General features: G+C 41.0%; 1 protein-coding gene and 1 long non-coding RNA gene across 5 annotated transcripts in view; both read right to left on the bottom strand.

The window, feature by feature from the left end:
• Positions 1-73: 73 nt before the first annotated feature.
• Positions 74-12,113, bottom strand: LOC147050910 (uncharacterized). The gene is made up of 4 exons (XR_015067308.1): positions 11,965-12,113; positions 11,744-11,878; positions 2,248-2,375; positions 74-316 (listed from the first exon to the last, which is right to left on the bottom strand). It is a non-coding gene; the product is annotated as an uncharacterized LOC147050910 (long non-coding RNA).
• A 610-nt stretch (positions 12,114-12,723) lies between these two features.
• The window catches only part of col4a1 (collagen, type IV, alpha 1), a 56,363-nt gene continuing 42,958 nt past the window's right edge, over positions 12,724-26,128 (bottom strand). For all 4 annotated transcript variants that reach the window (XM_085921162.1, XM_085921163.1, XM_085921164.1 and 1 more), the window contains 50 exons: positions 25,037-25,126; positions 24,893-24,937; positions 24,770-24,814; positions 24,614-24,676; positions 24,404-24,457; positions 24,282-24,308; positions 24,101-24,175; positions 23,976-24,038; positions 23,857-23,892; positions 23,724-23,762; positions 23,211-23,300; positions 23,070-23,105; positions 22,916-22,975; positions 22,797-22,832; positions 22,529-22,573; positions 22,406-22,438; positions 22,164-22,224; positions 22,015-22,050; positions 21,734-21,880; positions 21,540-21,623; positions 21,365-21,448; positions 21,024-21,094; positions 20,754-20,945; positions 20,515-20,683; positions 20,346-20,438; positions 20,108-20,212; positions 19,882-19,979; positions 19,552-19,702; positions 19,346-19,459; positions 19,063-19,230; positions 18,792-18,881; positions 18,395-18,547; positions 18,185-18,283; positions 17,965-18,054; positions 17,693-17,832; positions 17,440-17,566; positions 17,279-17,359; positions 17,057-17,155; positions 16,864-16,914; positions 16,588-16,773; positions 16,338-16,471; positions 16,175-16,247; positions 16,020-16,091; positions 15,746-15,874; positions 15,501-15,599; positions 15,218-15,430; positions 14,954-15,131; positions 14,752-14,866; positions 14,458-14,630; positions 12,724-14,295 (listed from right to left, as the gene is read on the bottom strand). In XM_085921162.1, coding sequence (XP_085777288.1) covers positions 14,214-14,295; positions 14,458-14,630; positions 14,752-14,866; positions 14,954-15,131; positions 15,218-15,430; positions 15,501-15,599; positions 15,746-15,874; positions 16,020-16,091; positions 16,175-16,247; positions 16,338-16,471; positions 16,588-16,773; positions 16,864-16,914; positions 17,057-17,155; positions 17,279-17,359; positions 17,440-17,566; positions 17,693-17,832; positions 17,965-18,054; positions 18,185-18,283; positions 18,395-18,547; positions 18,792-18,881; positions 19,063-19,230; positions 19,346-19,459; positions 19,552-19,702; positions 19,882-19,979; positions 20,108-20,212; positions 20,346-20,438; positions 20,515-20,683; positions 20,754-20,945; positions 21,024-21,094; positions 21,365-21,448; positions 21,540-21,623; positions 21,734-21,880; positions 22,015-22,050; positions 22,164-22,224; positions 22,406-22,438; positions 22,529-22,573; positions 22,797-22,832; positions 22,916-22,975; positions 23,070-23,105; positions 23,211-23,300; positions 23,724-23,762; positions 23,857-23,892; positions 23,976-24,038; positions 24,101-24,175; positions 24,282-24,308; positions 24,404-24,457; positions 24,614-24,676; positions 24,770-24,814; positions 24,893-24,937; positions 25,037-25,126 — 4,794 coding nt within the window. In that variant the 3' untranslated portion in view covers positions 12,724-14,213. The remainder of the gene's footprint in view (positions 14,296-14,457; positions 14,631-14,751; positions 14,867-14,953; positions 15,132-15,217; positions 15,431-15,500; positions 15,600-15,745; positions 15,875-16,019; positions 16,092-16,174; positions 16,248-16,337; positions 16,472-16,587; positions 16,774-16,863; positions 16,915-17,056; positions 17,156-17,278; positions 17,360-17,439; positions 17,567-17,692; positions 17,833-17,964; positions 18,055-18,184; positions 18,284-18,394; positions 18,548-18,791; positions 18,882-19,062; positions 19,231-19,345; positions 19,460-19,551; positions 19,703-19,881; positions 19,980-20,107; positions 20,213-20,345; positions 20,439-20,514; positions 20,684-20,753; positions 20,946-21,023; positions 21,095-21,364; positions 21,449-21,539; positions 21,624-21,733; positions 21,881-22,014; positions 22,051-22,163; positions 22,225-22,405; positions 22,439-22,528; positions 22,574-22,796; positions 22,833-22,915; positions 22,976-23,069; positions 23,106-23,210; positions 23,301-23,723; positions 23,763-23,856; positions 23,893-23,975; positions 24,039-24,100; positions 24,176-24,281; positions 24,309-24,403; positions 24,458-24,613; positions 24,677-24,769; positions 24,815-24,892; positions 24,938-25,036; positions 25,127-26,128) is intronic.

The raw sequence follows: 26,128 nt of genomic DNA, 5'->3' as shown, positions 1-26,128 counted from the left end.
ATTGCCAACCTCAATCACAAAAATAGACATACTGTGCCTTCCAAATAATAAGCTTGGTCAAATTGTTGCTTTATTGTCTTGGTAAATGCAGGTTTTATTGGATTATGCAAGTGTTCCCAATTTTTCACAATCTGTTTGTCTGTGAAGCGGAGGCATATTCCAAATATGGTTGTGTGTGGAGAAAAAAAAGAAGATGATGTCAGGGATATTCATGCGTCAGAGGCTGGCAGTGTGCGCACAGAACAAGTGCCGGAGCCAGCTGGGTATCGAGACGTGTTTGGGATAAGGATGAAGATGGAGTGAAGGTGCGACGTTCCTGGAGAAAAGAAACATGAGAGATGAATATGTGCAAGCGATGCTACTTTCGTGACATTTGTTTCAGTAATTGCATGCAACCAAGATGTTACAGAAACATCCCCTTCAAACGCAGCTCAGCCCCCATGAATGTACTCACACATCCCTCTCCATTATATTCTAATTTTTCTTCACACTCCACTTTGCTGGCTCAGCACCAAATGGTGCCTTTTCTTTTCCTTTTCAGAGGCAAGGTCGATTATCATGCTCGGTGTAGGTCAATTATACCACCAAGAAGCAATGATTTAACCTTGATGTCACTAGAGGAGAAAATACTGAGATTTTACTTAGTTAGCTCATAGACTAATAAATAATAAATAATAATAAATAAATAATAAAGTGTTCAGTGACTAAATGTGGCGACTTTCATGCACGGCACATGTTGTGTTTTGCACATTTGACTTGTCTTTGCAACATTTGAAACCGCGCACCTTAAGTGCTCAAAGCTATTTTTGATATAAATAGATGTGGTGCTCAGATATCTCTCTTTAGAATTTGCATTGGTTCCCTCCTCACTGGAGGTTCATTTTGGGTCACCACATGTTACCATTCACTCCCACATGAGTAACAACAAGTATGATTAAAACTGTTTAGATTATGTTTAACAATTATTTATCAAAACATTTGAAGTAAATTATTTAGAACAAATTATTGGGAAAAAAAACTGATTGATCTACAGTGATCGAAAATAGTGTGCTCCTTCCTGTCAGAATCACCTTGTATGACCTGATGTTTGCGAGACAGGCCCAAAACGATCTGGAGGCGGGTGGTGTGAATTCAAAGCAGGGGCTATAACAATATCTTTTTTGCATATTCTGCGAATCATAACAAATGCAAATCAGCGCCCCATAAAGTAGCAATAAGGTAGGACTGGGGGTGGGTGGGGCGTCAACAAAACCCAATATGAACGTGACGCGCCCTTGCCCTTTTCTTTTGTAACAACATGAATATTTATCATTCTTCCAATTTACACAGCATGGTGCATTCATTTACAAGTTAATTAAATGGACGAATGAATCTGATTTACTCGCTTTTAAATTGGACCTCTGATCTCCAGAGTATGAAGCCATTAGGGTTTTTATAGGTTTAGTAATTTAGGGAAAAGGGTAAAAGCTGTCTAACATGACAGCTTTTCAACAAGGACCAACATCAATTTTCTGTTTTCAGAGGAACTTCCAAACTTTAAAGAATTAAATTAAATGTAATTTATAATTGTTATTTACTGTGTGTGCTTATTTGAACCAAAAGGGGGTTAGGTTCAAGTTTGGTTGGATAAATATGTTACTGCTAATTAAATTCAGTTTCAATTTGTTCAAAGATGATGCTTTGTGGGGGTTAATGTGATTTGCACAATTTAATTTGATTTTTATATATATATATTTTTTTGGGTTCAAGCAAAAGAATGTTGCTGGCCATTACTGCTAGCTTGCTAACAAATAATGCGGGGCACGTATTGTTGCAGACAGGCAATAAGGCAGTGACCTTCTGATCCAAATGGATGTGACCTCTAACCTGACAGGCCAGATGGTTGTTTGTCGCACAAGCCCATCTCGGAAAAGAGATGAAATGTTTTCATGGAAGGTGATTAGGCATCCATTCAGGCCCAATCATAATGACGAAAATGATAACTGGTGTGGTTGAGGTGACTTCATCACCTGTATTTTGCATTTTGTGGTCTAAATCAGTTGCCCATGGAAACACACTTGGGTTTGGGTGAAAGTGTGTACGCTCCATCATACAAACCATGCAGGCAGCTGTTTAAAACATAAGCCGGACAGGGTGAGCAGTCAAGTCGTAGCTCTTTGACGCTTAACAGTGTAGTCGGTAGTTTGGACGACGCGGTGGGTGATTTAATGTACTTGTGCAGTGTGAGCCAATATAGCAGGCACAAACCTGTGAGAAGTGGTTTGCTTTGGATCGTCAGCTGTTTCCATACTTTCGTCATACTTTCCTCTATCAACTTTCTGACGCACCAACACATTCCTGGTGCATCATCACCATGGGAACGGAGCTCATCTCATCTATAAGGCAACAACATCTTAAATAAAAATATACAATCATATTCAAAGTCCATGTTTTACTCCAAGAGCACGTAAAGTAGAAGATGTAATCTCATTTAGCGTCTTTAGGCTAGCTTTCCAAGAAACACACCTCGGCTAGGCCCATCCGCTGAGTCACACGCTCATATTGTCTCACTCCACTGTCACTGTGCGTAAAGATTACTTTCATAAGCTTCATAAAGCAGATTAGAATAGCCAATCTGATGAGATAAGATTAAGGACAAGCGGGACTGGTAGTGGTGGGGGTTAAAGATTAGGCTCTGCCATACTTATAAATTGCCATCAGACAAGCGCTACAACATCTCTTTAACCAACCGCTGCCTCATCTCATTAGTCAACGGCAAAAAAGATTAAAGCCAAAATCCTTGAGTGTCTCTGTTGTGTTTTGAGGAATTATTGTTTTTGTTATCTTCAGGCCTATTGTGCCATTCGTCTAACAGATTAACCTTTGTTCCAGCTTACTCTTAAAGCTGATGTTCGGTTAGTGATCCCGAAGACCCCAGATCTACCCTTTCCCATGGAAAGATTAAATTGTTTTCATGAGAGGTGTTAGGGGCAAAAAAAGGTTTTCCTACACATGTGCCAATGAGATCGAATAACAAGGCAACAGGGTTCAATATGAGCAAATTACAATCTATGACGATAATGAAACCGCCATTCTGGGTATTGAGCATTTACGGTATGGATCTCTCGCTTCGGTCCTATGTTGTTGCAAATAACCGACTCGATTTCCTAATCAATATGGTGAAAATGGACATTTTCTGGCAATTAATTTTTGCAAGCCATTGAACTCCAGAGAGTTGGCCTAAAATACATGCATATGATGAAGAATTTTGTCATCATTGGACACGATCACATGTCAGCAGCAGAAGCAATTACAGATGTGATCGAGTTGCTTGGGTAATTCAGTGGAATAATAGGAACACGTACAATTTTCATCTATGACCGGAATGATTTGTTGTTTCAGTAATTGTGTAATGACCATATAGGACTAGAATGTTCCTCAGTTAAAGCGTTTGTTTACTAGGAAATCCCTTGAATTGGCGTCTTAATACCAGTGCCACCATCTGGCAAAATTCGATGTTTCAAAATACACCGGTCATTTTTTTTAAAATCAGATTCATGAACTTTACCTGGAACAAAACAAAAGGTATTTTATAAGTTGATTCATACATTTATTCGTTTGTCTACTCCTTTCTGTCACGTAAGCACTTTTAACATGTTTTCATTTCACAGGTCAATGAGTCAGGTTTACATTTACATTTAAAGTGTTAAGGCCGTTCATTGTGTGACTATTTGATGAGAGAAGGGCCAATGATAAAGTGTTCACTGAGGCCGGTGATAACAAATGTATTCATTCATCCACACAAATGACTGACTTGGCCGCACATGGCGGGAGGAAAACGACAACAGTGAAATTTGGGCCCGCCTTCCTTGAGATGAAATCAATATGAATGCATATGTTATTCATGCTCCATAATGCCATCATCAGTCATTTGTCACAATTATGCCTCGTGTGGCGTCACGAGCTGGGACGGAAATGACAGAGATGCATGATCTTATTGTCTGTATTAAATATGTAGCTCAAGAAGTCGTTGCGTCAATATTCAAGTGCTTTGTGCATATTTGACGTTTACTGTTCAGAAAAAAGTACAAACAAACTAACAAACTATCTATCTATCTGACTAACTAACTAACTAACTAACTAACTAACTAACTAACTAACTAACTAACTAACTAACTAACTAACTGACTAACTAACTAAATAGATAAATAAATAAAACTAAATCCGGATTAAATAAATACAACTAAATACAGCTTAAAAAAATAAATAATGTGGGCAGCACTTTGCGTTGCTGTATTTATCAACATTACTTTCCAAATCCTAAATCATGCAGGCCACATTTAGAGCAGAAGAAAGAAGGCAGCAGGGGAATGTGGGCGGCATGAATAGTATTAAAAAGGGGAATGATCTAATCGGAAAGTGTAGGATGCTGATCATTCATGCGTGTGCGTGTGTGTGTGAGGCCTAATTGTTGTTATTTATCCTGAAGTGACCCCAGTGGTCACATGAATACACAATGAACGCACAGCACACTCTCCTCTGTAATCTGTACAATGGGCAACAGAGCTCGCTGCAATAATTAATTTGGAATGTGCAACTTTATAAGCTTAAAATTGACCTCAAAGCAACCATACATTAAACAGAAGATGATAACTTAGTCAAGCTCAGCAGTAATAATGATGAATCATAGACTGGCACCCTGCAACAAGGGGATTTAAATAAGACTTTTTCAGTAAAGCAATGAATGGGCCTTTTCTAAATAGAAAGCATGCTTTGCCAGTATGTTACACAGAGTGGTTTGACACTAAGTGACATTAAGTACACACTCCAATTGAAACAAACAAAACAAAAAAATGGCCTTTACGAGGACATTATTATTCTTACCACACATAACATGACTGCCACTCTTTGACGCTGACCGTGGCAAGGTAACAAGGTTTTTTCTGGATAAAGATATTTTGCCCCATCAGCATCCATCCCACTTTCCCATGGTTAAAAATCAGATGGACAAAGCGTGGACACAAAATCCAATTATCGATGGTCCTTCAGAGCCATTTGACATGCATTCCTTCCTATAAGCATGCACATCCATACATGTGCGTGTACTCAAAGACATGATGCTATATGTATGTATGTAAGTATATACTGTATGTATATTATACATTATATAATACATAATAAATTCATCCCGGACTCAAGACGGTGCATTCAACTAAATCATTCCAAATGGAGGATATTTGCTTGTATTTGTTATTATTGAGTATGCCCTCTACTTGCTGTATGCAGTTAAACTGTAAGTGATAGGTAATATGTATGCTCATTGGTACTATCACACGCATGAACACGCACGCACACACATGCACAGGATGGTTGTCACATGAATACGTAATGAAAGCGTTGAATTAGAAGTAGGCCATCTCCTATTTCATTTCTCCCCTGTCATCATTTGTTTAAATATGAACACCTTCTATTATGTTCCCTTCATTCATTCATTCAAACAACATTTTCTTTGAGGTGCTGGTGGGTGGAAATCACAGAGGATCACATTTGTACTACGCAGTGGGGAGGGAGGGGCGGAGGGGTGAAATAGTCAGAGGGAAGACGGGGGTTGTGGAGGATGTGTGGGTTTGGAGTGCTCGATTCGTTTTGGTAACAGCAGTGGGAGTGGGAGGATGTGAGGAGGCGCTCGGTTAGCCACAAAATACAACACATGCATCCGCCATCCTCCATTTGCTGATTCTCAATTGACGTACTTGGAATAAAGCATCCTCCAAGGCCAACTGTAACTAAGTGTTTATGTTAGGGGCCGAGTTAAATACAGTTCAGAGGTCGTGAATTTGGATCAGGCATGTTCACCTCTTACTTATGTGGCGTTTTTGCTGGTTTCCCTGTGTTCCAAATAAAAATACATGCAAGGTCAAATCCAATTTAAATGTTATGGTGAACGGGTGTTTGCCTATGAATTGGCAATCAAGCCATTTTTTTTCAAATTTTCCGCGACTGCTAACGCTTTGTCAGTTTTGGCCGGCTGCATGTCAAAGCTTGATGGCGAGATGATGCTATTTCATGAGGCGAGACATGGCCGTGTGGCTGGCAGTGCGTGCGAGGTCTCCAGTGATTAGCTACGAGGCCGCGCTGACTGAAAATTTCCCAATGAGTCGAATGGATAGTGACAGTGGCGTGCTGTGTCGGCTTTGTATTTATAAAAGGTTAACAGCTTGGAACTGCGCAGTAGGCCGCGCCGTTGATGAAGACAAGTGACGGCGTGAAAAGTGAGCTCGGGCAAAGCATTCCATTTTCGGCCCGTCACGCGTCGGCCAGCATCTATATTGTTTCCAGTGTCAAAGCCCCACCCACTCACTCAATGCCGCGCCCTTACTCTTGCATACCAAAGGTCGCCACATGCAAATGTATTTCTAATGATTGCCCCACATTTGTTTTAAGTCTAATTTATTCGGCCGAGTGTTTGCAGGGGTCTTGACCGTTGGCCCGCAGTTATTAGCATACTCACAGTGACTATTTGGAGTGTCGGCGATATTCATGATTAGCTCTCTGCCTGCCATATGTGCGCACACTGGAAGGTTTTATGCAGGCAGGTTGTATGGGTATAAAATATTTATCAAACTCACAGCCCACTACAGAGCTGCAGATTATCTGTTGCGGCATGTTGGTAGATGTGTGAATCTCGATCGCTTGCATTGGAGATGGGCTAATTATGTTTTGTTGTAATTTTGCGATGATCTTCTTCAGTTGCATTTAGACATGTCTCTCAGTGGGTGAGGTAACCAAACCACAATGTCTACATTTATTATAATATGCTCACGAGTGTCAGAAAATGTAAATATTGACAAGCTCTGTGGCAAGTCGGTCTTAGTTTCTCGTGTTCGCTGTATGCAGTATATAAAAAGATCTGAATGAAGAAGCACCCCCTATGTGTTGTCACACGGATCTCACATACATGTGGCAGCCTATTTGATCCTGAAACCGCGGAGACGTTGAAGGACAGCCTCGCTTCGTAATACTGTTGAGCCAGCACGCGTCGCGTAAGCACATTTGCTATCGTGCTAAGACCAGTGTTAGAAAACAAGTTGTTCCCATGAGTGTCCCCAACCACCCCCCGCCCACCAAACACACAAGAAGTGCGTCTGCGAGCGTGTTTGTACATGTGAGCGTGTTTTTGTTGATGCAGGTGTTACCGGGGCCTTCGCACAGGGTTAATGGAGGAGGCCATTAAAGGCACAACAACACTGACGTGATTGTAAACACACAAGTCTGCTGTTGTGAGCGCAGCTTTGCTCAATAATTCAGCAGCTTGGGAGGAAATCGACACTTTGGCCTACAAACAGCATTGTTGACCATGTCATTAGACAACAACAATGTGCTGCTTTCCATTAGCAAAATAACTTTGGATTTTATGTGAATGGTTGTTTGGCTGGCGACCAGTCCAGGATGTACCCCACCTCTCAAGTCATTTGGGGATAGGCTTAGACGGGTGTGCACACTTATGCAACCACATTATCTAATTTGTTTATTACTACCGGTGTTTTTGGGAGTGCTAAAAATGCCATTTGGGTGTAAACACATGTCAGAAAAGACCCTCTTTTCATTTATTCATAATTTAATGATGACCCCAATAAAATGAACTGCTTGCTCCATGGTAATGAAATAAGATTACGGCTGCTATTATCGGAGCTGCGTGCACATTTGTTAATGGTGCTTGAGGTAGACGATGGCTTCACTCAGCATGCAAATGAAGACGGCCAGTCAAGAGACATTCATCCTGTAATAGATTAAATGGGCTAATTTTGCATGAAACATAGTAGAAGGTTCCTTTTTTCATGTGCTTATATTAGTTTGTCTGTTGTGTAAATTTGAATATAAGTCAAAGCGTAAAGGTCCCTCGCCAACCCCCTTGCTTTTTACATAAGAAAACGATATGAAGACAAATGACGCTGTCCTGGTGTATATTTCTTGTGATTATATCGTTTAATAATCATTAGTTGTATCATTTACATGGAGGTGTGACAGAAGTGTAAAAAATGAAGGAAGCAATCATCGTCATAGCAACATAGCAGATAATGCTATCATACAGATATTTTTTTGATAAGTCAAGTTAACTTCTCAGCTTTTTTTTCTTATTTAGATATATATGTAGTATATATATAATAATTTATTTTTTGTGCATCTTTTATATTCTCGCTTGAAGATGAGATGAAAAGGCCTCTGTCAATGGGATTTTATGTGACAGATATAATAGACGCAGTATACTCAACCGCATATTAAAGCTGCATATAGTGTAATTTGATGATAGTAAAGATGACATATGGGCTTGTAAAACTGAGAATAGCATCTCCGCTAATGCCGTGATAAAACTGCAATGGAGCATAATATTAGTGGACCAGCTAGGACGTGTCTCATGTTGCGTTTGATTGGTAAGGTCGCTCCTCCGAGTTGTTTGTAGAGCTCGTATATACCACACATAAAAATAATTAACATGAGATGCTTTTCAACACATATTAAAACAGAGGTGAGAGTCTATTTAGCTTGTGCTTTAGCTCAAGGCATCGTCTTTGTCACGTATAGTAGCTCAATGAAATTTAAATTACAATTGAAAGTTGTATTGTGACAAAATAATGTAATAAATAAAATGAAATTTCATGAGAATAAAGTCTATCTAGTGAGCCGACTGGCAGGTTCCTATCAGCAGAGATTCACAGGTTGGCAACGTTCATTATAGTAAAATTCTGACTTTTTTTTCAAACGATTCGATTCGGAGGAGCCTTAAGTGAAACGAATGATTAAGCAAAACAACCTTCCATGATGTTGAGTTCCTTTCATGTGGTTCGTTTAAGGACATGTTCACACTTTCTTCTCAGTCTACCACTACTCTGTGAAAGGTTTCTATGGTTTCAGATTTCTTGTGACTACTGCGAGCCTATCCTCTTTGCCTACAATCCCCACACAGACCCTCCATCTGATGCGACTAACACTCCAGAAGGTGTCAACAGACCCTCACACTTCTTCATGCCAGACACTCCAACACTGTTGACACACATTTTTTCCCCCTCTAGTTCCCCGTGTACTTTTAACGAACATCTTTCTTAATTATATTTTTTGACCTCTTAAATTGGTACCTGAGTGAACGAAAATCCCAAACGGAAAAGTGATCCAATGATGAGATAAGGCAGATTGGGAGTGATAGTAGAAAAAAAGAACACCCACAAACTCTGTCCCACTCAGCCAGTGGCGCCCACGCACTCCCTGTTCCTATGACGTTTTTATCTCCTCCGTTCTAATATGGAGGCATTCTCAGTCTTTCCTCATTCATACCGAGTGGACACTACAAATTTCATGGAAGGAGACGGAAGAGTGGGAGGCGGAAGAGGAAGTGCCATGGAAGAGTAGGAGGCGGAAGAGGAAGTGCCATGTTTGGTCTCCTTCAAGTACATTAGAGTTCCGATGACACACACACAATTTGAGAATACTTAAAAAATACTTCATTTTACATGGAGAAAAAAGTTGGTATGATTAAAAGAATGGTATGATTAAAAAAAGTTTAAACTCTAGGAAGATTCATTCAAAATATTAAAGTCATAAATAAATACAATAGGAAACTATTTGAAAATAATATTTTGGTATACGTTTGAAAGAAAAAAAATAATTGTATTGATAAAAACCTACATTTTTAAATATTTTAATTTTTTTGTTTGGACGTCATTTTGTAAAGGCAGCAGAAAACAAATTCAAAGAGGGTATAACAATTCAATGCGTCAAGAATACATTTAGATTTAATGTGAACAAAGTATGAATATTGTAAAATTAAGACAAGTAATATTAAGTGCAAAAAGTCCTCAATTTAACCTCCAGCAAGATCATCAGAGTTCCAGTCAAGCGGTTGCTTAAGACTTCACATGGCTAGAATCCAATAATAGTACTCAGGATGAAAGTAATTTGAAAATAGTTTGATTTAATAACTGTAGATGGGATCATTACATTGCTACATTACAATCATAATAGAATGCTAAGATGAAACTTATTGCTATCTGGGGCCTATTGACTTCTCCACACAAATGATGAGCATGTTGAGTTAACTCCACGACTGTAATCCAATAAACATGAGATAGTGTTTAATGCATTGCAGGTGTCCATTGGCGAGTACCGGTAATAGTGTCCAAGTGGGATTTATGGGTCTTATCATAGTGATCCTCACTGAATGTTGCTAGCTTCATTAGGCTGGACAATGAGGCAATCATTCCGTTTTATGAGATCCCCTCAGACCAGAATTGAGGGAAGTTGCACAGATGCTGCAGCAGCTCAAAAAGACATTAAAAAATTCAAGCAGCAATATGTTTTTTTTTCTTAAAATAGCAAACCATTTTGATCATTCATTGGCTCACACTAAAAAAAAAAAAAAAAAAAAAGCATCCACCTTTGCCAGGACACTTCTAATGTCTTAACATTCGCACCAAGCTAACAATTCATCTAGCTTTTTCTTTGGCTTTATTGGGGCATTAAACTACTAACAAAAAAGGTGTAAACTAGAAGGTAAGAATATAAACAGAAATTTATGTCAGCTAAGTCTCAAGGTTTTGCTTACTGTTTTGTTTATGAAATAAAGAGACATAATTTGTAATCACAAAATTATGGCATAGAAATAACAGAGGTATGACAAAATATTATAGCTTTAAAAAAACGTAATTTTTAACTGCAAAAATATGTATTTTAAAATTGCATGCAAGGGTATCTAAGAAGATTTGTGGTGGGTGTATTGCGTTGCCCACGTTTGGTGTCACACGCCATGCATGCGGCCTGCTAATCTTTTTTTGGTGGGGCTCAGGTCAAGGGAGTCTAGTGGAGCTTGCAGCCTTGCTGATCCACTCAAGATAAAGGTCGAGGTCATAGGAACCACCTGGCGTAAACTAAAAAACAATCCGTGTGAGACTGCGCCATTTCCATCAAATTGGCTGCCTGATTGCAAACAAGTAAATAAACAAGTTCTTTTTTTACAGACATGACAGATGACTGAATTATCTGTTGGTGTTGGTTCACTTACTTTGCTTTGCCTTCAAGTGAGATTACAAACAGATTATTGTAATAATATTAACTTCCACGAAAGGTTTGACACTGTAGGTAATTGTTACTCTCAACCTAGCGGCATTAGTGGATGGCCAATGGGATTAAAATATTTACATTAAGGTTTTGGATCCCAAAGCCCCCTGCGACTCAACCGACTGGACGAAGTTAAGTGCTGACCCTGACCACATGTTCAAGACATGCGAACGGCAGTAATATATAGGCTTAACCATTCCAAAGCTTAGGCTATTTAGGCCACTAAACACTTGTTTACATTCAGTGGATGTAACAACAGCGAGTGTGAAGGTTCAAGGCAGCATATTGATTGTAGGTTGATCGAATCATTTCTCCATGTGATGAAATGCACGACAACTAAGGTTGACTTAAAAATGAAAAAACAAAATGCGTTAGTTTGTCTTTTAATTACCAGACTACGGATTCATTGGTTCACAGACAATGAAAGAATACAAAAGGACTACAGAAAAGAAAGAAGATCAACATCCTTACCCAGTAGCATGCTGGGACCATTTTTCAGCCCGACAAGTTTCAAATCTAACTGGCCCATTTGCTTGACCGCAGTGATGAAAGAGTTCTTCTACGTCACTTAACTTCACTATTTATGTGCTGACTGTGGGTGTCCACCATAGAAAGTAAAACGTTTGTTAAAATAAGAAACGTTTCTCACACTCACCACAACATAACGTCATTATGAAGAAGCCAAGCAGCGAAGCGAGGGGGGGTTCCTACGATCCGTGTTGATCTGACTGAAGCGCTGTCCACAGGCTTGAGGCTGACGTTAAATTCATGCTCGTAGCCCCACCATCTGCTTAAAATGTATACAAGATGAACACAACTATAAATACCGTTTATCTCAAACGAGTCCATAAATGTACACTGAAACACAATTCATACTTATTCATTCAATTCATAAGCATTTTGGCTCCTACGCCATCCTTAAACATTTGGGAAATAAATTCATGTTAATGCTGGAAAAATCTTTAAAGACTTTAAAGTGAGAATTCTCACTTTCTGACTTTAAAGTCAGGATTTTGACTTTTATTCTCAGAAAAGTCAGAATTCTGACTTTAAAGTCAGAAAGTGGGAATTCTCACTTCTGACTTAAAAGTCAATTCCCTTTATGATCCTGCCCAAAACCAACCAAACCCCACCTGAGTGACCCCAGAGCGAGGTCAAAGATTTATTATGATGATAGACAGGGGAGGTCAAAGCCTTTGTTTGTGACAAGAGCGGAAACAAGGACTCACATTCCGGTAATAGATGAAAGACGAGAGCGTGGATGGAAGTAGGGGGAGGGGGGTAAGGGGGGGCTATCGATCTGTTTGTGTTTTTGTTGAGGAAGGAGGGGTGAACGGGTTTGTTGGCCTGCGTCCCAGCAGAAGTGCTGAGCTAGTGGCTGCTGCTGAATTTTCTTCTTCTTATCATGCCCTTCAATTAGGATGCATAACTTTAATGATCCGCTTCTGTGGCTGGAAGGACAAAATTAAAATAAAGCATAAAACACAGCCTTCCATAAGACTTGGAAGGTCACAAATCAGCTGCACAAATTATGTTGGCTCTCTCTTGTGGTCTGCAGCGGGACTGCTGCAAAATTATGTTTAAATCTTTTGGCCTAAATCTATCGACCCTTCTCACGGTTGCAGAGACATACAATGATCTTCAAATGGCTTTATTGCATGAGTTACACAAAGTTGGAAAAAAAAATAACAATATTATCACTAACAGTCATTTTCCACTGTATCTGATTACCAAAAGCATGTTGCGGTCAATCAATAATTGGCATAATACTTTTGTGTTTTCAGTTTAAAATGTTTATATTCTTCATTGTACTGGATTGTCTGCCATGTGTTTCTGAATGATTACCATAGTAACCTTATAGGTAAGTGCAAAATCATTCCTGCTGGCATGGCAATATATTAAGTCGTCCATCTATCTATCCATCCATCCATGTACGTCCATCTGTGTTTTAATTCATTTGTCTTCACCCAAATGCTGCTATCTTCTGCCATTTCCATCCGTTTTAAAAATGTATTTTAATACTGTCACCTGCCCAGGTTACCAAAAATTTGGGTAAAATAGATACGTCATTGCTTTGCGTTTTACTAAATTGTGAGCAAAAGGTCCATTTCGAAAAAGAAAAAAAAAATTACAATAAAGTCTAAGAGCAGAATACCAAGTACGTATTATGTGAAAGTATAATATATGCTGTATGCAGATACAGTATATATACCTGTGCATTTTGGAGGGTCATTAAAGAATAGGATCATTAAAAAGAAAGCACAGTAAGGCAGACAATGCAGTAAAATAGATGTTTTTCTTTCTATTGTGTTTAGTGCCTTTGTTTAAGCATTAAAAACAGCAACAACACAAACAATAAAATTTGTTTTGGGCAGCTTTTCATTGTTACAACGGGGAAATTGTCTGCCAAACATACACATACTGATCTGTCATTTCTACGATAATTTTACACGTGTTATTAAGGCGCTAAATGTCTTTGGGTCCATTGAACGTGTTATTAAGGCGCTAAATGTCTTTGGGTCCATTGAACCTTGCATTCACTTGGGTCTAACAGAATCTCATACGTCATATAAATTAAAAAAAAGGATTTAATAACACACAAAATAGACTCAATAATAACCTGAGGAGAGTATGTTGAACTAGGAATGCATTATATTTACAACAGAATAATTGTTACACAGCTGCGTGTCGTGCATTAGCAAATGATTGTGGAATCAGTGGCAAGTCCCATCCTTAATAACAGTGTGTGTAAACAAGTTTAAAAACAGGGTGTGGCTGTATATTATAAACAAGTAGCTTTATCTTTCAAAGAAGAAATAAAATATGGAAGATAAGTAAGCTTCGATAGCACCTGGCTTACATAAGCAACCCATTCGAAATTAACATTAGTTTACCAGTTTGGGGGGGGGGGGGGGGGGGCAAGTACTCAGTGCAGCGGTAAACTGGGCGCCATTCTTTGTTAGTAGAAGTGTTCCGCGTGAGGCACTTGGTCTTTGCATTTTCTTCTGGTTTGCAAAAGTTCAAACTCACTCCCGCTGATCTCACACATGCAGGGAAAATAGCACCATCCTCGAACATTAGGAAGTTTTAAAGCCAAGTGAACGGGATCGCAAGTCAGGCAAGGTTTATGTCCTCTTCATGCACACCTGACAGCGGCTTATGTGTGTTCGCAGATTTCCCGCTTTTAGCGTCGTTGGGACGGGTTTCCTGGATATCAAGGAAAGGAAAAGAAAATCTTTATGCAATCTCACTTATTATGGAGCTACATTGCTGGAAATGTATCATTGCAGTATTATTTTGTTGCCAACATAAGGATCACAAAGTATTACAATCACAAAATGGTGCATGTGTGATGTCCATCCGACTTACGTAAACATCTCGCTGTCTTCAATTGTTGCAAGCCAGAAGCTATAGGAGTTGGCGTAATAGTTACAGGTTCCTCGACCGTGACACTCGATGAACGGAGCGCTTCGGAACTCTTCCAAGCAGGAACCGGGAGAGGCCAGAGCCTGACCTGAACCCTCAGCACCTGCACTAGTGTGCTATACAAACATACACATATGCAGAGAAAGGTCAGAGCCTGTGTGCTTTTTGACCTTTCATGGTCACCGTAGTTCTCATGTGTGTTTGACAATACAGATGTTCTTTGTTTTTATGTCTCACCATTACAAAAGAGTATCCGATCCACAGAGAGTCCCAACCATAAGGACATGGAGGGATCATAATGGTCTGACTGTGAACCGCAATCACCATGGCTGGAGCTTCACACACTGCACACCTTTAAAATAAAGGTGAACAAGTAGGGTCCAATATGTAAAGTTTAATGATAAAACTGAAGAAATTTATGGACAGTATGATGACACACCTGCTGATGAAGGGTTTGATGCTTTCGCCGGTAATTGGCGCCATACTCATGGGCATGGGCTCAGGCGAAGTGAGCCAGTATGAGTAGTCATTACGCGAGGCGAAGTTACAGACGTTGTTGATGTTGCAAAACAAGAAGGGCATGGGGCTAAACTTTCTCAGACAGCTTCCGGCCGTACCTGGAAACCCAAGGGATTGGAGTTCCTTACAAAGTTTTGTCTTCACACGACTTTGTTTTTTTTTTTTTTCATTGTACGATTCTCACCGAGATCCTGCCCATGGGAGCGTTCATTGCCTTGGACGTAAAGCAACGAGTAGCCATCATAAATGGGTGAGGTGCCCTCAGGACAAACTGGAACCTCCACTGTTTGGCTGTGCCGAGTCACCAGGAAACCGTGATCCATAGAGGAGGGACCAGGTGGTCCCACTTGCCCAGGAACACCATCAGGTCCTGATGGGCCAGGAAACCCTCTGGGTCCTAAGAACATGATTTGTTAATTTTTTTTTATGGGATATATCTTTACAAACCAATTATGTGGACTTCTGACCTTGAGGCCCAGGCAGACCAGAGTCGCCTTTGGATCCTGGCTGACCGTGATAACCAGGGAGGCCATCTTCTCCTTTTGGCCCTGGAGTACCTGTCAGACCTGGGAAATTAAAAGAGGAGCCAAAGTTAACCCAAGTCAGGAAGACCTGTAAAACCTTAACAACTCCCTGTCTCATATTGGCCCAAGATTTGATTAATACAGTAAGATATGAGAATCTACACAATCATTGAAGTCTTCAATGTTACCTTGCTGTCCCTTCTGGCCTGGGAATCCAGCTGGTCCTTGTGGTCCTGGTAATCCCGGGACACCCTGTTGACCAATGTCTCCTTTGATGATGGTGTGTGGACCAGGGGGACCAGGCAGGCCAACATTACCTGTGAAATATTGTTTTGTGTTACGGAGAGACATCAAGAACTATAACTGGTGGGTGATTTGTCCAGGGTGTCTCTGGCCAGTGGGGATATATTCTAACACTGAATAGAGTGACCGTGGACGAGCAGGTGGGTGACTCATTCTTACCCTTTTCTCCTTGGAATCCTCTGTCTCCAAGTTCTCCTTTGAATCCAGAATCGCCTTGACTACCTTTTGTACCTAGATATCAATGAAGACAACAGAAGAATGGCTTTAGCACATGTTGTCTTTTACAGATGAGACTAAGATCCATTTTTATCCACCTGGGAAACCGGGTACCCCCTGTTGTCCCCTCTCCCCTTTGGGGCCGTGAACACCTGGAAGACCAGCTGGCCCCTGTGTAAAACAAATACCTACATATGTTAAGAACTTGCTCCAACTTGAGTAAGTATTTACTGTACATATGTCAATGGCCTTGTTACGTACAGGAAATCCAGGTGATCCAGGGTCACCCTTTTGCCCTAACTCTCCCTGGAAACCAGGAAGACCATGGTCTCCTTTTTCTCCCTTTTGGCCATCTCGTCCTGGTACACCAGAAGGTCCCGGTGTGCCAATGATCCCTGTTATATAAAGAAATGAGATATGGCTTTTACTTTCTGTTTCTGGTACAATATAACCAGACTGGTCAGAAACCATCTTTATAGTAAATTGTCAACTGTCATAAATTGTGGCATACCTGGTTCTCCTGGTTGTCCTGTTTCTCCCTGATTTCCTTTAGGTCCTTCTAGAGAGAATCCTGGGGGCCCAATTTCTCCTGGCTCACCTTGACGCCCCTGAGAGCCGGTAAGTCCCTTGTCACCTTTGATACCAGGCACACCGGGATAGCCTGGGCTGCCCGGGAAGCCCAGACTACCTTTTTCACCTGTATATCATGACACGCAGGAGATATGTTAACAATTAAACTCACTCGAAATTTGTGGAATATTGAATTAGTGGTGGAGGCCAATCTCACCTTTGCTACCTAGCTCCCCTGGGGGCCCTGGAATACTAAAACCAGGTATACCTGCAAAACAGAGTTTACGTTAAAATCATAATGTAACATTTCATAGTTCTTACAGATTTGGGATTGGTATATTCTTTCCACTGGTACTGTATTGTCCAGATCAAAGCATGCAAAATGTTGAAAATCATCATGAGGTACCAACCAGGGTCTCCTCTCTCCCCTGAAGATCCAGGGATGCCATCAATACCCGCTTCTCCTTTCTCCCCAGATTGACCAGGAGGTCCTGGCAAGCCACTCTCACCTGGTGGAGGAACGGTTCAAACTTGATTTGGTACAGTGCATTAAGTCGGTAGTATCAGCACAGTGCCAATAAATTCATATGGAACTGCAGGCCTGTTTGTTGGCCCAAAAACCTCTTCTTTACCTGGCCGACCATCTTGTCCGGGTTCTCCTGCAGACCCTTGTAACCCTGGGACCCCCTTCTCACCGGGTATTCCTGGCTGACCTACATGGATTATACATTCTTTAGGCCATGCTGTCCCTGGATGCTGTGGATCGGTGCGACAATACAAAGTGAAATCTGACCTGGAGTGCCAAATATTCCTTTTTCTCCTTTATCTCCCTGAACTCCTGGCATGCCAGGCGTTCCCATTTGACCCTTCAGACCCTTCTCTCCTCGCGGTCCTGGGAATCCTGGTTGTCCAGATTGTCCCTAGGAGAAAATGTGTTTGTGTTTTTAAATGAAAGGTTCGAGTCCTGATTTTAAAGTCAAGGAAGATCAAGTCACTTTGAAAAACATGCTCAACATAGAATAACAATAATAAAGATGGAAGATTACCCTTTCTCCCGGAAATCCTGGGAGCCCAATGCCTGGCTCTCCAGGTGTTCCGCGGTCTCCTTTCACTCCATCCGTTCCTTTGAAACCAGGATGACCCGGAGTTCCTGTGTCTCCTTTAAGACCCTTTGGACCAATTGGACCTGCACGTATTAGGTTGAAATAATAATGAATGAATGAATGAATGAATGAATACATTTTCCAATTCATTTCCAAATAATAATAAATTACTTTTTCATTCTTGAACTTCACACGTACTCATCAGTTGGCCTTACCTGGTATTCCCATTTCACCTGCACTCCCCTTCTGTCCAGGTGGACCCATATAGCCGGGTTCTCCAGGAACACCAGTGTGTCCTTTCTGACCTATAACACATTGATCAAATACAAACAACATTTAGCGAGAATACCTGGTTTCTCTACTGAGATAAAGGAAAATGAATTTGGCTCTTTGTTTTTGACAATGGATATTTTTGCAGTAAAGTAAATAGTGCACCTGGTTGTCCGGGTAAACCAGGGTTTCCATCTTTTCCTGGCATTCCAGGGTCTCCAGGTAGTCCGCGAAAGCCTTTCTGTCCTGATACACCAGTATTTCCTAATGAGACAGAACATTTACAGTGTTGTCAATTTATTCTGCATATCGCATGGATTTTTGGTGATCTGTGCATGAGATTGGACCTCAAATGGACTTTTCATTGTTTCACACCTGGATCTCCAAAGTCTCCCTTCTCCCCTTTCATGTGCTCCATGTCGACTTTACTCATGTTCCCAGGAGGGCCTTGAAGACCAGTTTCTCCCCGCTCTCCTTTAAATCCAGTCTCTCCACTTTGTCCACGCACACCAGGAACACCAGGATCACCTGAAAATTAAATGTTGTAGATGTATTGCTCATTAAATCCAAACAGTAAGACTTTCAACCTGTGTCTATTGATGATCATAAAACCAAAGAGCCATGTATTTTTGGAATCATAACAGTGCTTTGTCTGTCTCTAGATCAAGACATCTCTCCTAAGGATTATTCCAATCAGGCACTTCACAGTCTAATCCTAGTCTAACAGCAGGCTGATGAAAAGTAGAAGTTATCTGAGCAGAAGATTAATTACCTCTCGAGCCTAGATCTCCAGGGAAACCGGGTGGTCCAGGAAATCCTGGCAATCCCGGAGTACCTATGACCCCCATTTCGCCTTTTGTACCTGACCGACAAAAACACAGATTGACATTACTTTTATTCTTCCTTTATATGTGCCTACCAATTTGTTATGGCCCTGATGAATGCAATGTAGTGAACATGACCGGTAAGATTAATATCACCAGAGTTCATTCAGTTGAGGTGATGCAGTGAGTGTATAACAATTGTTATATATTTTTTCTCACCTTGATTTCCAATTGGTCCATCCCTTCCTGGCAAGCCTGGTACTCCTGGCAAACCTTTTTCACCAGGGGCTCCTGGGAACCCAGACAGTCCTTTTTCTCCTTGAGGCCCTGGCATGCCAATGCCAGGAGGTCCTGGATAGCCCCTCTCTCCTTTTTCACCCACCCTTCCTACAAAATATGCAGAAATTAAACAAAAAAGGAAAATATACAATTTAGTTATCTGGTTACAACAAACCCATTGCAAACAATTGTGTGTAAAAATAACTGCATGACTTGTACTTACCAAATGGACCAGGCTCTCCTTGTTCTCCTTGTGGTCCTGGGGCTCCTGGCAAACCCTTTCCTGGAGCACCTGGTAACCCTACCACTCCAGCAGGTCCAGGGTGTCCAATGTTACCTAAGACCAAGTATAAGTATTTTTTTAATTTTAATCTTTCAACTAGATGTCTCTAATGGAATTCATTTACTGATGTAACTGTTCAGTTATACCTTTTATTCCCTGAGGTCCTGGCGGTCCTGTGAGGCCTTCTTGGCCAGGAATACCTGGTAATCCTGGGTTACCTTTCTCTCCAGGGAACCCAATAATTCCCGAAGGACCCTGTGAACCTTTTTCGCCCGGGAGCCCCATTCCTGGTTCACCCTGTCGCACACAACAATGAGATGCTATGTTAATACTTACAGTGTGTTTAGACACACAAACACTTCCAAAACACCAAGTTAAATGGTCAGAAACAAAGTGCTTTAAAGGCCTGATTTTATAGAATATTATTCCAATTATCAGACGTTTGGCTTATGGTACCAAATACTGTAAATACACACTTTTTGTCCTTGTAGACCAGGTTGTCCAGGAAAACCATCCTGTCCCGGTCTCCCGGTCTCTCCTGACGATCCCGGAACACCTGGACTTCCACTGATTCCTAGAAATATGAAGATCCTTCTAGTATTTGTATTGTATTGCCATTTGTGGTACTATTGGAATCCATTAAATGTCTTTGGTATGAAAATTAATTTTTACAAAAAGTTAGGACATCATTTGCTACTTTACCTTTTGCACCAGTTGGCCCTGGAAATCCAATTCCTGGTGGTCCTTGATCACCTTTCTGTCCAGGAAAACCTGGTATTCCTGAGTCTCCTTGGAGACCTGCTGGACCTACAATCAACAACATTGTCTGGTCAAATGGATAAAAAAAATTCCACATTAAATTTGTTATTTAACAATTCCCAAATGAAGTCTATTGGGTTGGTAAAAGATGAATGATTGAGGAATGAAGGTCATTTTTCACCTTGAGGGCCATCTCTGCCGGGTTCTCCTCGTGGCCCAGGTACACCCTGTGGTCCGGGAGTGCTCACACCTTGACCTGGCTCACCTTTCACACCTGATAGATTTGTAGTGTACAAAGTTTTGCAAAAGCTATTCAAATACGGTTTTGATTGTTAGTGTAGAGGTCCTACCGGGTGTTCCAGGTGATCCAGGGATGCCAGCTCTCCCCTGACTCCCCTTATCTCCAGGCACCCCAGGCCGCCCGAAGCCTGGCAGACCTGGAGGACCCCTCTCTCCAGGGGGACCTGTAAGACCAGGATCCCCAATTGATCCTTGATCACCTTTGATGTCCCCTTTGCCCTGAAAGCAAGGTTAACAAAAAGAATGACGACTAATGAAACCTAAACTAATCAAACAATACAATACATACAGGTTCTCCTTTCTGTCCAGGAACACCAGGTAGGCCATCCCTCCCTGGGATCCCATCCAGACCAGGTTGTCCAGGTGAACCACCAGGACCAGGGTAGCCTTTGTCTCCTTTCAGACCCGGAGCAATGAAAATGTCTCCTGGCTCTCCAACAGGACCAGGGGCCCCAATCAAACCAGGAATGCCATTGATGCCCTAAGTACAAGTTGAGTTATAGGAATATAAGAACTATACACAGTAGTTACTGCATGAAGGTTTATCTGTGCTACTTACAGGTCTTCCAGGAGTTCCTGGGAACCCAATATTACCCTTGTTTCCCTTGCCTCCTACAGGACCAGGAGGTCCTGAAGACATATAACGGATACTTCAGTGGAGGTACATGAAAAGGTGACTGCTGGTCAATAAGGGCCAGTGTGGATGAATAAAAATGTCAGACTCTGTCGTCAAGAATCTGACCTTACAGAACGATTTAGCGTAAAAGGCAGACCTGTTCATCACACAAACATTCATACCTCCGGTCACTAACTGGGACTCAATCCCACAATGACTGCACATTGTGTGAAACGCAATGCTACATTTGATCTTTTCCATAATATAACACCACTTTTGCTTACCTCGCTCCCCTTTAAGGCCTTGGGGGCCAGGTAAACCCGCAGGTCCGAAACCTTCACACAGGACGCAAGTGTCTCCTTTGTCACCTGTATGGATTCACATTTGAAAAAAACCAAAATGAAAATTCAGTATATCAAAGAACCTACGGATGGAAATATCTTATTTCATTGTTCTAACCTTTTTGTCCCAACTCTCCTTGAAGCCCTGGAGGTCCAGGTGGGCCAAGGGAGCCTTTTGCATTGGTGCATTCATTAGGGTCAACTGTGAGCACACAAACCAAATCTTTGAAATGGGGAATATAAAACTTCTATGGTAAATCATTCTGCCTGGAAATCACCATAGAGTGAAAATAAACCTCAGACCAAGCATACCAGGTAATCCTGGAGGTCCAGGGGGTCCCACTGAGCCCGGTTGCCCTGGGGGTCCGGCAAGAGACTCTCCTTCAATACCCCTGTCTCCTTTCTGACCCACATCCCCCTTTTGGCCGGTCTCTCCACGAGGTCCTTCAAGATAGCGCCCTGAAGTCCAAGGGACAGAGAGTGTTACCCAAGTGTGTGTGTGTGTGTGTGCGTGTGCGCGTGCGCGCGCGCGTGCGTGCGTGCGTGCGTGCGTGTGTGTGTGAGCCCATGTGGCCTTGTGTGTTTGTGCTCACCTGGTGGGCCTGCTTCTCCTTGAGGTCCAGGAAAACCTTTAGGAATACGATGGGGACTAAACATCAGTCAAGGGAGCTAATATACTCAACTGTTGATTTAGCGTAGTGTCTATGCATGTCTTTGCATGCATGTGTTGAGCATTGTTTACCTTTTTCCCCCTGTAACCCAGGGAGGCCACGAGGACCAGCTGGACCAGGGGCACCGCTTGCCTATAAACCCCAATAGGAGGACTTCAAAAACCTCATCATCATGCTAACTAATAAAAATGTGAATTATTATTATTATTATTAAATATTTACAATAATAATTTGTTTCAAAAAGTTAATGAGTGGTCATTGAGGGAGAATGAAAAGACAAAGTACAAATAAATAAAAAATAAAAAATACGTACATATCCAGGAGGCCCTCTATCTCCTTTTTCACCCTAGAGACAAAACAAGACATTATCATCAAAATTTTGAATGAAATATTTAAAAACTTGATGAGTAAATATTACGTATAAACCATTGTTTACCTGAGATCCAGGGTATCCGTAATTTCCGGGAAAGCCCTTTTCTCCCTATGTGACAAAATAATTTTGATAATTTCTTTGGTCATCATAATATAAACAATCATCACGATACAATGTTACAATCTCACACTCTATTTTATGGGTCTACAAAATGGTCACTCTTGAAATCAACAAAATGACCATCACATATTGACACCATAATCTGCCTACATCAAATGGCATATGCAAATGAGTTTGGTAATTTAACGTATTTCTTTTTTTTCAATTTTACCTTTCGCCCTTCATCTCCCTCCTTGCCAGGTTTGCCCTAAAATGAAGCAAAATGAAACAGTCACACTCACTGGGAAATAGTCCGTATACGACACCATTATTCGATTTTCAGTTACTTACTATCGGTCCTGGGGGCCCTGGGTCACCCTTTACTCCAGTTCGAGATATATTGCAATAGCCCTGTTGACCAAATCACATTGGAAATGGATTTGTTGTTTAAAGATGGTAAGGAAGTACTTAAAGTGATTTAAAAAATATTGATCGCAAAACTCACTTTTTCTCCTTTCTCGCCTGGAGCTCCTCTGTTTCCCTTTGGAGATAGAAACAGTACTCGGTAAGAATACAAAAAAAAAATTCACCTTCTGAGTTATATGCAACAAAAGCTGAATTATCAGACACGTGAATGAGTAAGCACCGGTGGTCCGATAAACTCTGTGCCAGGGCCTTCCACGCCCGGTGAAGGGGGTCCGGGAGGGCCGGGTGGGCCTCTGAAGCCACGCTCGCCCTGTACGGAAAACATTTGAATGAGCTCAATACTCAAGAGTGGTATTCAATGTTTGCCTTCATAAAATAAAAATAAAAATAATAATAACACAAATCATAATATTTGTCATGTTTTCATAGATGCTAGCTGAACAATATGTTTATTATTGCGTTGGTACTGTAGTTGTAGTGACTGCAGTGACAAGAAATTAGCTTGATTTATTTTAGCCAAAAATTATTGATGAGTTTCCTAGATGTGCGATGGGTTTCAATACAGCACTTGGATTAAAGAAATAACAAAGAAATGTAAAATACATTCATGACACTGAAACAACATGCAGGTGCTTCTCGTTGATTCTGCAAGAACAATAATAATAAAAATAAAGTAGAATAACAATAGTGTGAAGGCCTTCGCCTTCACACTAATTAGATGATGAAACCTCACCTTATCTCCTTTCTCGCTCTCAAAGGAGAGCTTGTCATCCTGTCAGAGAGAGAGAAAAAAAGACAAATCAATATACTGTAGCTCAAATAAAGATGACAATGCTTGACATGTTTTCCTATGCTGGGTGTTATACCTTTTCTCCAGGGGGGCCTGGTGGTCCAGCATCACCCTGTCAAATACAACAATAACGCTATTAGCTGTCCACTTATATAGTATATGGACTTTAAACATATTTCTGTCAGGATAACTCACTTTAGGTCCGATGTAACCCCGAGGTCCAGGAGGACCAATCGGCCCAGGTGGTCCATGAGATCCCTGAGAAACACAGTGTGATGAAAAACCTGATTCAAGATGTTCACCCATCTACAAACACGTACAGGAAGTCCAGGTGTGCCTGGGAAGCCTCTGTCGCCTTTAAGGGGAATGATTCCGATCACACCACCTGGATCACCCTGCAAGAGTCCAAATATTGCTTCTGTAGAATTTATTACATCCTAATATTGACGATAGCAAGTGCTTAATATATTTAGATAAAACGCTGGTATGATTCCAGCTAACCTTAATTCCTAGAAGCCCTGGGATGCCCTGAAACATGTGCAAAAAGCAAAGGTGAATATTTTTCTTTTTAGATGGCTTTTCATAACATAGAATAATGAGATCAGGTGAGCATGAGTGCTTACGGGTGTTCCTTGAGGACCATCAAAACCAGGGACACCATCTCTTCCTCTTTCTCCCTAAAACACACACACATGATCAGATTGAGATTGTCTTAAACACATACAGAAATTAAACTCACTAAAAGGTGGAAAAAACATGTGATTTCTCTCAACCGCTGATTAGACAAGAGAAATCTAGGGTATAATACTTTATCAATTGTACGAGTATCTTACTTTAGTCCCGTTGCATCCTGGGATACCTGCAATACCAGGTGGACCATCGTTTCCATTGATGCCCTATTGAAAAAAATAGCGTAATGTGTGGAATTTTATCATGAGAATAAAAATAAAATGAAAAAAAATAAAATAAAATAACAAATTGGTACATACAGGTAATCCTGGATTTCCTGGGAAACCTGGAAGACCAGGACGACCCTACAAGTTGACCACAACATTACTTCTCATTGACATCTTTCACAGAGTAACAATCCATTTTTTTTCCAAGATGCTTACCCTGACTCCTTTGATTCCAGGAGCGCCAAACTGTCCTGGATCTCCCTGAGATAACAAATAATACACACAAAGAATAAATTCAAAATAATGACATCATCACCATCATTGTGTTTTCAAAGGGAATTCGATACTACATATGCTGACCTTGGGCCCCATTGGCCCGACTGGCCCCTCGTGTCCTTGCATTCCAGGGAATCCCATGTTACCTTGAAGACCAGGGAGACCACGCTCACCCTGAAAACATCAAATTGTGCACAAATTAATATAAATAAATAAAACAAAAATATAAAAATATATATATAAATAAAAATATAAGTATAAATACATACACACACGTGTATATGTGTGTGCGCGTGTGTGCGCGTGTGTGTTGCTTACATTTATTTTGTTTATTTACATCAAAACAAGAGGCTAAGGCTGAAAAATGTAAGACCTTAAAAATAGTATAATTGTAATAATAATAATAATAATAATAATAATAACAAGAATAATAATACAATGTAAAAAAAATTGAACAAAAATAAAAGAAGACTAGAAAATATCTAATAGCTATGAATTCAATCAATCAATCAATCAATCAAGTCAAGTTTATATAGCCCTAAATCACAAGCAGTCTCAAAGGGCTCTGTCCTCTGCATTTAACCCATCCCCATGTGATTTTGATCCATCCCCTGGGGGAGAGGGGAGCAGTGAGCAGCAGCGGCGCCGCGCTCGGGAATCATTTTTTTGGTGATCTAACCCCCCAATTCCAACCCTTAAATGCTGAGTGCCAAGCAGGGAGGCAATGGGTTCCATTTTTATAGTCTTTGGTATGACCCGGCCGAGGTTTGAACCCACAACCTTCCAGTCTCAGGGCGGACACTCTACTACTAGGCCACTGAGCTGGAATTAATGTCTGACAAAATAAATAACGACTGTGTGCTGTTTTGTGCATCGTTTTATTTCCTGCATAAACTTCAAGAACACTTGAGGCCCTGGCAAAACCAAAACAAAACAAAACAAAACAAAACAAAACAAAACAAAACGTATTTTCACTAACTGCCGCAAGAGGGAGCAAGTGCACAGTGATTTACTTGTCGCTCGCTCCAGGACACAAACTTGTGAGAACTTGTGCAAGCACGTTGGAGGAAAATCTTTCCCAGAACACGTAGCACCTGACTTGCATCTGTTGTGTTGTTGAATGTTGTTGAATGTATTCAGCCCCGCCCGGGAATCATTATGCAGTTGCCACAACAA

This window comes from Syngnathus leptorhynchus, chromosome 9 (assembly GCF_054491065.1).
Source record: "Syngnathus leptorhynchus isolate UIUO chromosome 9, UIUO_Slep, whole genome shotgun sequence".
NCBI lineage: Eukaryota > Metazoa > Chordata > Actinopteri > Syngnathiformes > Syngnathidae > Syngnathus > Syngnathus leptorhynchus.
The sequence above is the reverse complement of the archived record's forward strand: the minus strand, read 5'-3'. Positions and strand labels throughout refer to the sequence as shown.